Genomic DNA, 11780 nt, shown 5'->3' on the forward strand with positions numbered 1-11780 from the left:
TATATATTTATAATTATATAATTATATATGAAACATTTTTTTTCCGAATAAACATAATAGCCTCAAGCAAAATAGCATATCAAAACGCTGATCAAGTTGATAAATAATAATAGACAAATCCAAGATTAAATATGTATCATAATCGTTTGTAATTTTTAAGTAGGTCTATAAAGCGCTCTTTACATTCATTTCTAATATAATGATAAATCTGTACATTTTATATAGATTCGTTATCTGATAAAATCTTTGTGACTCACCGATCGATGCCCCGATCTCTCAGTATAAAGCCGTGCAAAGTCTTCATTATATTTTACTGCACCTTCACTAATTGGCTATTGGTTTGATCGCGGCCAAGATAGCTGCGTACCAATAAAAGAAGAAGGAAGACGGATTGATGCGCAGCAATGGAGTTATCAATGGTTACATGATTCTGTAACATACAAATGCAAGATACAAGTTAAAATAGTTTTCAAAATAATCAATAATTAAAAAACTAATTTTTATTAACACATTGAATTTTTCGATAGGTTTTCAATAGTTTTTACATATCCATTAAAATAATAATACACTTTCTCAAAATTGTTCATGAGAATAAATTTCCGTAACGTTTTAGATTCTTTTTTTTTATTTATTATTTTTAATTATTGAAATAAAACAACCTAATGGGAAGAAACGATTAATTTTTTATGCAAAAAATAAGCAAAAAGTTTGCTTACCGCAAGTTGATCCATTGATTTTCCTGAGCCTCCTCTTCTTCCTCCTTTTCCTTCTTTTTCTCCTCCTCTTCCTCCTCCTCTTCTTCACAAAATTGTCAAGTCTGCTTTTCACTTTTCTTCTCTTCTAATTATTTGATTTGTGATAGCATCTATTCATTCATCTCAGTTGAAACAAATAATTTATTAAAAATTAAGTGCAGTTGCAAATAATTGCGAAGGGTGTGCCCTTCAAAAAATTATTAGATATTTTAATAATTAAATATAAAATTAATATAAATTTTATTTATCAATTCAATAAGTCGTAACAATTTATTTTAGAGTCAACCGTCTCTCGTATTCGTCGCATTCTGCAAATAAAAACATAAATGCAATTAATATGTCTAAGTGATTTCGTCTCTCGCGTTATCAATTTCACACACCAAGAGCGACACGACGCGCAATGCGCGTCTTTTTCTTAGTGAATGTTGAATCTATGATTGCGCGAACTAAGTATTACAATAAACGACAAATATAGTTTTAATATAAGTTTCAATTATTATTTTTTCAAATTATTATTTGATCGATGCCAATCTCGTCTCTTAATTATATTTGCGTTTCATTTACAGACCGAAATGTGTAAATGAATCGTAGTTGTAATTAAGATTAAGAAGGCGAGACAGCTTCGTTTTTACGCGGTTAACTTCGCGTTCGCCAAAGGCGACGTTGTGACGCTGCATTTCTCGCTCTCGTCGTGTTCATGAATTTTCCGTATTTTGAAATATATCTGATGCTCAAAATGCGAAAATAACAATCATAAAGGGCAAGCGTATATTATAATATACGTTCTTCTTTTATAAATATTATTTCCGTATTGCAGATTGATATTCGAAAATCTCATTGTCAATTGTTTAAGCGATATACTTTCGCAAACAAGTTTTACGAAATACGCGTTTGAATGGATTATTAATATGCGATTACTGAATCTATAGTCACGCGGAGGTTAAATATGAAAATATATATTTAAGTTATACATTCAGATATTATATAGGTTTTAATTATCATTTGATCGTGCGTTTCCATTTATTTAAGAGCCAGTCCGTTCCGCCATGTTATTTCCTATTCGCCGCATTTTGCGAATGAAAACCGCATTTCGTGAATGCGATCGAAATGGGGAAATGGTTTTCCGCGTGCGGTTAACTTCACGCGTAAAAAGCGACGCGAGACGCAACGACACGACACGACGCCACATACTTTCGACTGAATAATCGGTATGCTAGTACTAGACTTTACAATACGCGATATTTACACTGTTACGAGAAGTAAAGACAAAGTTACTTATTGATTACCTTAGTAAAGAAATCCAACGATGAACAATCCTTTCGTGCCGTTTCTCGTCGTTTTATATTCAGCAGAGATTAAAATATGAAGAAAAAAATCACAATCGATTCGAAGGGCTGCGAACTTTTCCAATGACGTTTTATATTTAGCAGAGATTAGAATCTGGAAAAAAGTCAATCGATTCGAGGACAGAGCTGCGAATAGTGCGAACTTTTCAACGTTAAAATGACAGGACATACCCCGTCCCCTGCTTGAGTCGCAAAAGCGTGAAATTGCGAATTACGGGCTATTTATGAGCCGTCAAACGACGAATCCCACCACTCGCATGCCAGCCAATGAGCGCGAAGCTTCCGAATGTGGTATATAAATCCTATGCGCAAAAAATTTCAGTCTTTTTCGAAATTTGGGGCCATGCGTTTTATAAAGATAGAGAAGTACCCATTCGGCAAGTGCTTTTACGATGTTAGCATGTATTTAGTAGTTCACGTTACGTATACTGTAGAATTTCAAAGTGTTTTGAATAGAAATTGACTAGAAATTATATTTTTTCCAAAAATTAAAAAATCGATTAGATAAATGAAGGCTATCGAAAATTAGATAAATAAATGAAGACTATCGAAAAAATTATATATGAAAGAAAAATCGAACTTATAAAATAATAAGCATAAATTGTGAATCATTTAAACACCGCGCAAATATAGAAATATACTTATTACTTAAAGTTCTATAATAAAATTTTAAATCAAAATATTAATATAGCAATACTACTCCACTGAGTTTTATGTTGTTGTTAGGTATTAAATATATTATGATAATAATCATTACGCTCACTTGTGTATGAAATGAAAACGACATTAAGTTTTTTGTATAATATATGCGACATTGGAAAATAAACTTAACGAAATTATATCGACGGCAGAGAGAAACCTGAGAGAGAACGTATTATTGTGTAGTTAACATCCACTTCTTTTGAGGGCGGTAGTGCGCGGCAGCATTTTGCAGTTACAGATTTTGGGTCGTCATATGTTCTCTTAGGTTTTTCTTTGGCAAGAGCCATTTAGAGCTTTTAGAGGTCGGTCTCTAGTACTTTTTAATATTTTTGCGATACTAACAAACTCGGTCGCTTCTCTTGTAAATAGGATTCTAACTAGAGGACATGTGTCACACACATCCGCACATATAAATCAATATAAACTCTTTGAACATGTGCGGTATACGTGCTTGATCGTATTATAAAATATCATTTAAACAAGTTTATTGTTAAAATAATATAAAATGGCTGTCGTCTTTCTCAGTAATATTATGTCTACACTTGATGATATTCAATCGCTAGAACAAATAAAGAGGTAAGTTAAGTATTATGAAATCTTGATGATAACCTAAGATATTTCGAAAGTAAGAAAATAATTTTTATTGCTAATGGTAATTACCACTTAGCTAAAAGAAAAGAAGTGAAATATAATGTTAAAATATTGATGTTAAAGTAATATAATGTTGGTAATTATATAGTTTAGCACAATTATCTCCAAAAATCAATAAAATTAGGATTATTCGATGCATTTTTGCATGAAATAAAAGAATCTGATAAAGCTTGCACGCTTTTTTTGTCAGATTCTTTCATTTCATACAAAAAACGTATCGAATAAGTCTAATTTTATTGATTTTTGAGGTGATTGTGCTAAACTGTATAATTACCATAATGTTAATGTAGTATAAGTTAAAGTAAGTGTAACGATATTATCTAATGGAAATTTGTAATCAAGTATAAAATAAGAATATAAAATATTTTTGCATTAAATGTAAAATTCTGCAAAAGTCTATTTTGAAAATAAAATCTTTTTTCATTTTTAGTAGAAAAACTAAAATCAATGTAGCAGTCCTTACAAAAAATATCTATGATTTTGCTAAGAAGCAATCCTATAAAAGAGAAAAATCTTACACAAATACGAATGCATTACCAGAATTAGTCATAGAAGGCTTTGATGAGGAGCAAATTTGGCAGCAATTGGAACTGCAGAATGAGAGTGAGATAGCACACATTTTTAGCGACATTTCAATTTTATCTGAAGGTAAAAAGTTGACGATCCCAGTGAGCTCCAGAAAACCTGAACCTATACAGATTGAAAATGATAATTTAGCTCAAGAGGCTGAAGGCATACCTGATGAGAAAGAATCAGAAGACGAAAATGTAGAAATTAAAAATAATTCACAGAAAAAATATAAGAAAAAATCTTCCATTGTAGACGACAAATTTTTCAAGTTACAAGAACTAAATGAATATTTAACTAAAGAAGAGAGAAAAGAGAAACAAGGAAAAGATAATGCTGGATCGGATGATGAATCATTGGATTTATTTAATGAAGGTTCTGAAGAAGAAGATGGAGATAACATTGAGAAATACATAAAATATGCTGATTTCTTTGATAGTCCTGAAAGCGAAAATGAGCAAGTTAACAAAAGCCAAAAATCAGATTACAATGACAGTATTAAAGATTCTGAAGGGGAAGGATCAGAAGAGGAGGAAATGGATCTTGATGAAGAAGATGAAGATCAAACAGTTAAAAAAGTAAGATTCAATCTTACGAATGACTCAGATGAGACAGATAGTTTAGAGAATAAGGTGAATCTTAATAAGAAAGACAAAGAAGAAAACATAGAAGAAGCTATAGAGTCGAAATCTACTTTGGAGGCTCGTCAAGAAAGGCTGTCAATGAGGATCAAAGAATTAGAAGATGAAGCGGTTAGCGAGAAACCATGGCAATTGAAAGGTGAAGTAAGTGGTTCAAATCGACCACAGAATTCCTTGCTGGAGGAATTTCTAGTTGTTGATGTGAACAGAAGACCAGCACCTGTGATAACAGAAGAGACCACTTTGAAACTGGAAGACATAATCAAGCAGCGGATTAAGGATAAAGCTTGGGATGATGTCGAGAAAAAATTCAAGCCTGTCGAGACACCGTTAGAATATAAGAAAAAATTGATATTAAATCAAGAAAAAAGCAAGGAAAGTTTGTCGCAAATTTACGAAAAGGAGTATTTGAGACAAAAGCAAACGTTAGATCCAGAAAACGATGAGAAAAAAGAAGAAACACCACAGTTGCATAATGAAATTCGACAAATGATGCGTTCTTTGATATCAAAATTGGATGCATTATCCAATTATCATTACACTCCCAAGATGGTAAGATTTGTTATAATTTACATTAAAAATCAATCAGAGCTTTTATAATAGTCTATCTAGTTAATAATATATAGATATTAATAATAAAAAAAAATACATATTCTAAGTTAAATGTTTCTTTGTAAATAGAAACTATTCTTGTAATTTGTATAAATAATTTTCTATTCTCATTATAAAATATTTATATTTTGAGATATTCTTAATAATTTCCAACTTTCATCGAAAAACGAGGTAGCGCGTTTCGCACTAAATGTATTTGAAGATACAATATGTAATAAGATATATAATATATACGATTTTTGTTTTAGGCTAAACCAGAGATTAAAATTATTAGCAATGTACCTGCAATTAACATGGAAGAGGTAGCACCTGTCACAGCCACTGATGCAACTCTATTAGCGCCTGAAGAAATTAAAAGTATTTATCATATTATATTTAATAAAACTATTGCGTTGATTTATGAGTTTTTTATTTTAAATAAAATAAAACTCTAATTCTTATTTCCAGCTAAAGAACGTGGCGATCTTATCGGTAAATCAGAACGAACGAAAACTGATATGAAGCGCGAGAGAAGACGAAAGAAATCGAGGCAACGGGCAAAACAGCAAGCAATAGAAAAGAAGGATAAATTAAGAGCACTGCAACCAGGAATTGCTAAAAAGTATAAAGATAAGAAAGAAAAGGTTGCGTTAGTTAAGAAAATAACTAAAGATAGAAACGTTACAAAATTAAATGAAACAACACATAAAGTTGCGAAGTCTTCGATTGCATTTTTCACGCAATTACAAAATCAAGTTAAAATTAAAAAAGACAATTTGTCCAAGAAGAAAAATTAATTAAGCTACTTAGGCTGTAAAATTGAAATTGTAAATTTTGTATTTTAAATTTAAATGAAATTTAAATAAAAAAATTGTGTTATATTTTTCATCATTCCTTTTGAAGATTTCATGCTGTTTGTTATATCTTATTGCTTTTTTTGTGTTATCATGAGTATAATGCAAAGGAACTAGCAAGAATTATTAAAGAACTTACTGTAATGTAAATTCTTTACATTCTGCGTAATGTAAGATAGATTTATATATATATATATATATACACACACACACACATATATATGTACACACACACACTAAAAATATTTTTTATAGTTTTATTGCATGATATGCATTTCTAACACCCTTCACTCTTTAAATAATAATAATCAATTTCTTGTGGAATTATAATATATGAGTGGATATTGTGCAAAGGAATATATAACAATGGATAAGGGATTTATGAAATAATCTTTTTCTTTGATAGAGACGAATTCATACTTAACACATTCGCATATAAATATTGATGCCTGCATCAGGCCCAATATATTAGTTATTGTCAAAAAGTGATGGTACTATTCTCGTCACGATGTAGGATGATTAAAGAAATCATGTGTATATGTATAGTTCGTATATTAGTGAAAAATGTTCCCAATTCATCATGATATGCTGCAATTTCGTTTCAATGTGCTTGTCAAAATTTACTAAAACACGTACAAACGCGCTAAGTCACACGTGGTTACTTATAAATGCAATTATTCGTATGTGTAACATTATCTATATTTTTTTCTTCAAGAATATCTAAAAACGTGTCTTGCACAGAGAAGCAAAGGTGGATTACAATTTTTGTACATTGTCAATGTCTCGAACGATTTCTTATCGCGTGTTGATTTATGATTGCACTGTTTATAATTACAAAGATCTAAATTAAAATAATTAAGCTAACCTTATAAATCTAATGATAAGCTGGTATTAAAATTACCGTGATTTGTGTATAGATTTTTGATTGAGAAGTTTTTTAAAAATATTTTTTCTTATTGTTTAGAGTACACTTGTTATTTTCATTTTTCTTTTTCTTCGTTAAATATTTATCGAATCGCATGATACAGGTTAAAATTGTTATGAAAATTAAAATTACGTTACTTCATTTGTATAATAAGCACAGATGCTTACATATATTTAGAATACTTGTAACAAGGCCGTGAATATTTATCTATAGGCCATTCACTCAACTAATCAATCAACTTTATACACAACTTTCACCGCTATGAGTAGATTTCAATATTAGAATGAACTTCAATTTAATTCCAGATTTATTAAAGTACAATCATCTAAATCACTGAAAGCATTGAAAGCGTTTTTCAGTTATTAGTATCTTTATCGATTACGCATTTAGTTTCAAATGTAAAATTTATAAATGTAAAACTTTATTTTTTTTAATAGCTTATGCCAAATGTGGATAGCCCATCTGTGCGTATTATATTCATTTCGAGCACTAATTAATAACCGTCATGAAAGTACATTTGCTCTTGATGTTTTAATGGTATTCCCAGTGAAACCATGCTCGTTTAGATAATTATTTCAAACAATCGGAACGCATGACAGTAGCATCTGATACCCATGACAATGAATAAAAAATCTCTCGTTATAATACGATGTATAATATGTAAATAATCCAGTAGACTAGGCTGTCCTAATCCCAGTGCGATCGTTTTTGCAGAGTCTATATATGCGGTGCTAAATTGTTAAATCGCGTTTCTTCTTTCTCTATGAACGATCCTCCGGATGCTGTGTGAAAGTGCGGATTGTGACGCTCAAGATCAAAATCCCCGAAGTAATATCGAACAGCCAGAGAAAGCCTCGAAGAGAGATAATTCCTCTAAAGTAAAAGCTGCTTCTCAGAGGCGTTTCGCCTTTCTCGTTGCTACTCGAAGTTAGTGTTGAACATATTCAATTCCTCGAAGCCGGACGAGCCACCTTGATCTTGCAGCATCTGCAGCATGTCAGACAGCTCTTGTGGTTGTGTGCCGGGCCCGGCCTGTCCAGGATGCGGTGGTTGCGCTTGCGCGGACACCTGAGCACCGGTTTGTCCGTCCGGTTGCTGCGTTTGATGCTGTTGACTCTGCCAACCCCACATACCTAATGACAAATGCACATTTGATTATTAGCAATTTCGCATAACTAGAGCAGAAGATTAAGGTATGTTGGACTAACCAGGATTATTAGGCACTGTTGTGACTGCATGATATTGCTGTGTAGCTGGTGTTCTAGCACCGCTACTAAGCTGAGTATACGTCGGTCCGCTCGGTGATCTCGATGGACTTAATTGACTATATTGGTAGCCTTCCGTTACAGGTTGCTATTGGAAAATATAATTTTAGACATTTGTAACTTTTCGAATCTATATTAAAAAATGAGAAATTAAATACCTGTCTTCCAATTGCCCATGGTTGCGGAGTTGGAGATGTATTAGCCGGCTTCTGAATCCTACTTAAGACCGACGAAGATGCACTTTGTTGTCCAGGTGATCCATAAGCTATCGGCGATTGCGTCGTCTCATAGCTCTGATATACGTTCTGTGTGCTGGACGGCCTCGGTTGTTGCGGACCTGTAAATAATATGCATTTAATGTTTGACGTTTGATATGTAAAAAATAATAGAGAACATGCGATAATTGTCTTACTGGCTGTAGCTACAGCAGCTGGATGCTGCATCATGTGATGTGCGGAGTACAGCGGATCCCTGGTAGGATGTCTCTGAAGAGAATAGTCCAGACCAGGTTGTCCATATGCAGGTACAGCTTCGCTTTCCGTTTGACCGTCGCTACTAGGATGAAACGACCTGGATAAAGACATGCGAGTATTTTTTTTTCATGTGAAAGAAAAAAAAAATAAAAAATATAGTATATAAGACATCTTTGAGGTTTTAAATGTAACTCCATTCTTACTTTGCATGCGTGTTTGTGCAGACGATATATTCGATGTCTTCGTTAAACGGATTTAAGAACGCAAATGCTGATGTCCTCAACCACACCCAATCACGATTCTTAGCTCGAAATCTGTACATTACAGACACGACTTGTCCTTTCAATTTCAATACTAGAAAACGAGCCACAGGTTAATAATATAAGCAGAACACATTTAGATATGTAAGGCATAATATGAAATACCTTGTTCAAAACTCTCTCGCATATGTGTCAGATCTTCCGGATGGAAAAATTCGTAGCAAGGATGACCTAAAAGTTCTGATGGAGTATAACCCAAAATTCCGCCAACTCTTTGATCTACGAAGGTAAATTTACCTTCTGCAGAATGACGTGATATAAATTCTACAACGAACAGAAACATAATTATAATGAAAACGACAAGCTTTTGCATTGTTACATGAATAAAGTGAATTTTATTGTCAAGTGGTTCCTGCACAGACAAGATATGACACGGTAGCCAATCAATTTATCGCTTTTTCATAAGAGCGAAAGAACGATTGATTATCGTGTCGCATCTTGACACATGGCAAACTTTGCCACGTCCCGTGTGCAATAGCCAAAATTTTTAATTAAATTGTTAATGAAATGATACTTACCGCTATTGCTATTAGAACCTGCTAAGTCGCTACTATTTGGTGTGCTAGTGACCTGTAATCGCCCAATGGCGACAAGGCAGCAATGCGTGGAGGCATTTTCATCCGTAACTACACCGTCTGGACCAGTTTGAATGCCCCCGGGACCTCTGTCACCTAGACCCACATTTGGTACACATGGGGGAACAAAATCACCTACAGCGTAAAATCATGAATCAGTTCATGATTTCCCGTTGATCGGCTCTAAGAAATTCGTCTTACATACTAAAAAGCTACCGGAAACGTTAAAAATCTCATACTAATATATTAACGTGATCGTAATAATAGTCAATAATAATTTATAATTTATAATTATAATGAAATTAAAATGTAAAAATGTTATATTAAAAATTAATATTATACACCTTAAAATTTGAAAGTTGTAAAGCAGTCGATTTATTACATTCTATCACATTCTATCACATTTCTATCACATTTAATGTGCGCCAAAGACATCGTTATATCTTTCTTTTTTAACGTAATCGATAAGATTGAATTAATCAGCGGTTGCCACAAAGCTACCGGAACAAAAAAGGCTACGCACGTGATCATGAATATTAAACAAATATGTTAACAGCCGTTAACTACCTCGCCATGACTTTTAATAGTGACTTTCCATTCAGTGGTGAAACGAGTATTTGTCTGAAGAGACAAATATTTCAGATCAAAAAACATATATAACCAATGAAAAAAACATTTGATAATATTTCTTTCTTTCCTTAGATCAGATAGATTTATCATTTGAATATACAAATTCATCGTATTTTTTTAGTTTCTGCGTTACTAACTTTTCATAGCTGATCAAAAGCAAATATCGATTAAAAAAAACACTTTAAATTAAATGCGGAATGTTTAACGAACGATACCGAGTCGAAAAATTCAGTCACGGCAATTCTTAATTTACAGTACACACGTGGTATACGCGTTCCGTCGTGTTCCAGGAACGGTTCGTTCGTATTCCTTGAGCGCGACGTCTCCCCCGCTTTAAAATAGAAAGCTGGGGCCCGCTGTACGTTGCGCTCGAGAAAGAGAAAAAAAGAGAAAGAAAGAGAGAGACCGTTACCCGGGAAGCACATCGACATACAATCTTATGCGATTCTCTCGACTCAGTACACCCGTGTCAAACTCACCGGTGGGTGGCCAATTCTTGATGTATCCGGTACAATGCACCACCGCATAGTTCTGGCCATCTCGCGCCGGCGGTCCTAGAGAATTCCTTTGCTTCATACGATGTAGCCCGTGTGCCGCTGCCATGTCACCCGAGGTTTGCAGGTTCCCGACCTTCATGCGACAGATGAAGCCTCTTCTTGAGCCCATGCATAGTCGCATCGAGGCTGCAATTGGAAGATCCATTATTTCTTTCTGACTAAATATATTTCTCAGAAAAAGGAGATATCCTGATGTATCGTTATAATTAACAATCTTCAAAACATCTGTAAAATTATTTAATAAGATAATCTAATAATGAAACAATAATAAAGTAACAAGATAATAAAATAATTTAATAGTAAATTGGCTCGATGATATAGAAACTCTGCAAAATTGTCGAATAATCGCGAGTGATTCGTTCTTTTTCTTTATTTACATTGTCCTTCCTTCTTGACCGTTCCGGTCTTGAGGTCCAACACTCGACCACCATGCTGTGGCTCCGCCGCGCTGAGCTGCTCCCGAACTTTCTCGGTATCGTCAGGATGAACTTGCTGGTACAGGCTGGTGCCAAACCAGTCGCTCTGTGTGTAGTTCAACACCGGCGCTACCGAATCGGACACGTAGATGATTCTGCCCGAGTCACAGCTCACAACAAACAGGAAGCCATCTGCCGCTTCGAGAATCAAGTGTTTCAACTCTTGATCCGTAAGAAAGGACGGTTTATAGGCGTTGTCCGTGGAGGTATTTCCGGTGCCTGCGAATTCGAAAGATCCGAATATAAATATATTTTATCTGAATATTATAACCTTTAGTACACACGATTGGATTATTTGTGTCTGTATACATATTTATTTTCTTTGAAATACTAGGAACATTTGATTGAAACAATAAAATTTTGTTCTTTCTCCTTTTTAATACATAATTTTTTAAATACATAATTTTTTTTAAATACATAATTTTATAAATATCTAAAGATATTAAAATATA

The 11780-nt window shown here is 33.4% G+C and overlaps 3 protein-coding genes across 9 annotated transcripts in view; 1 reads left to right on the plus strand and 2 right to left on the minus strand.

The window, feature by feature from the left end:
• Positions 1-322, minus strand: part of LOC108684942 (spectrin beta chain, non-erythrocytic 5) — a 78023-nt gene extending 77701 nt beyond the window's left edge. The window contains exon 1 of the mRNA XM_018189493.1: positions 258-322. The gene's annotated coding sequence lies outside the window, so the exon portion shown is untranslated. The remainder of the gene's footprint in view (positions 1-257) is intronic.
• Positions 323-3101: 2779 nt separating this feature from the next.
• Positions 3102-6068, plus strand: LOC108684906 (U3 small nucleolar ribonucleoprotein protein MPP10). Of its 2 annotated transcripts, none has more exons than XM_018189446.1 (4): positions 3102-3379; positions 3885-5214; positions 5523-5631; positions 5722-6068. In XM_018189446.1, the coding sequence occupies exons 1-4, from the start codon at positions 3309-3311 to the stop codon at positions 6048-6050; spliced, it is 1839 nt and encodes a 612-aa protein (XP_018044935.1). In that variant the 5' UTR covers positions 3102-3308; the 3' UTR covers positions 6051-6068. The 2 variants fall into 2 exon arrangements, with proteins under 2 accessions (XP_018044935.1, XP_018044936.1); XM_018189447.1 differs by having other exon boundaries at positions 3888-5214.
• Positions 6069-6450: 382 nt separating this feature from the next.
• The window catches only part of LOC108684989 (aryl hydrocarbon receptor nuclear translocator homolog), a 41624-nt gene continuing 36294 nt past the window's right edge, over positions 6451-11780 (minus strand). For 2 of the 6 annotated variants that reach the window (XM_018189575.1, XM_018189571.1), the window contains 9 exons: positions 11230-11547; positions 10775-10978; positions 9609-9800; positions 9196-9354; positions 8974-9124; positions 8710-8867; positions 8456-8634; positions 8241-8385; positions 7951-8165 (listed from right to left, as the gene is read on the minus strand). In XM_018189575.1, the coding sequence (XP_018045064.1) occupies positions 7951-8165; positions 8241-8385; positions 8456-8634; positions 8710-8867; positions 8974-9124; positions 9196-9354; positions 9609-9800; positions 10775-10978; positions 11230-11547 (1721 nt within the window). Of the gene's footprint in view, positions 8166-8240; positions 8386-8455; positions 8635-8709; positions 8868-8973; positions 9125-9195; positions 9355-9608; positions 9801-10774; positions 10979-11229; positions 11548-11780 lie in introns of all 6 variants that reach the window. The other 4 variants (XM_018189570.1, XM_018189573.1, XM_018189572.1 and 1 more) reach the window with 4 other exon arrangements.

Source organism: Atta colombica, unplaced genomic scaffold, assembly GCF_001594045.1.
Source record: "Atta colombica isolate Treedump-2 unplaced genomic scaffold, Acol1.0 scaffold141, whole genome shotgun sequence".
Lineage (NCBI taxonomy): Eukaryota > Metazoa > Arthropoda > Insecta > Hymenoptera > Formicidae > Atta > Atta colombica.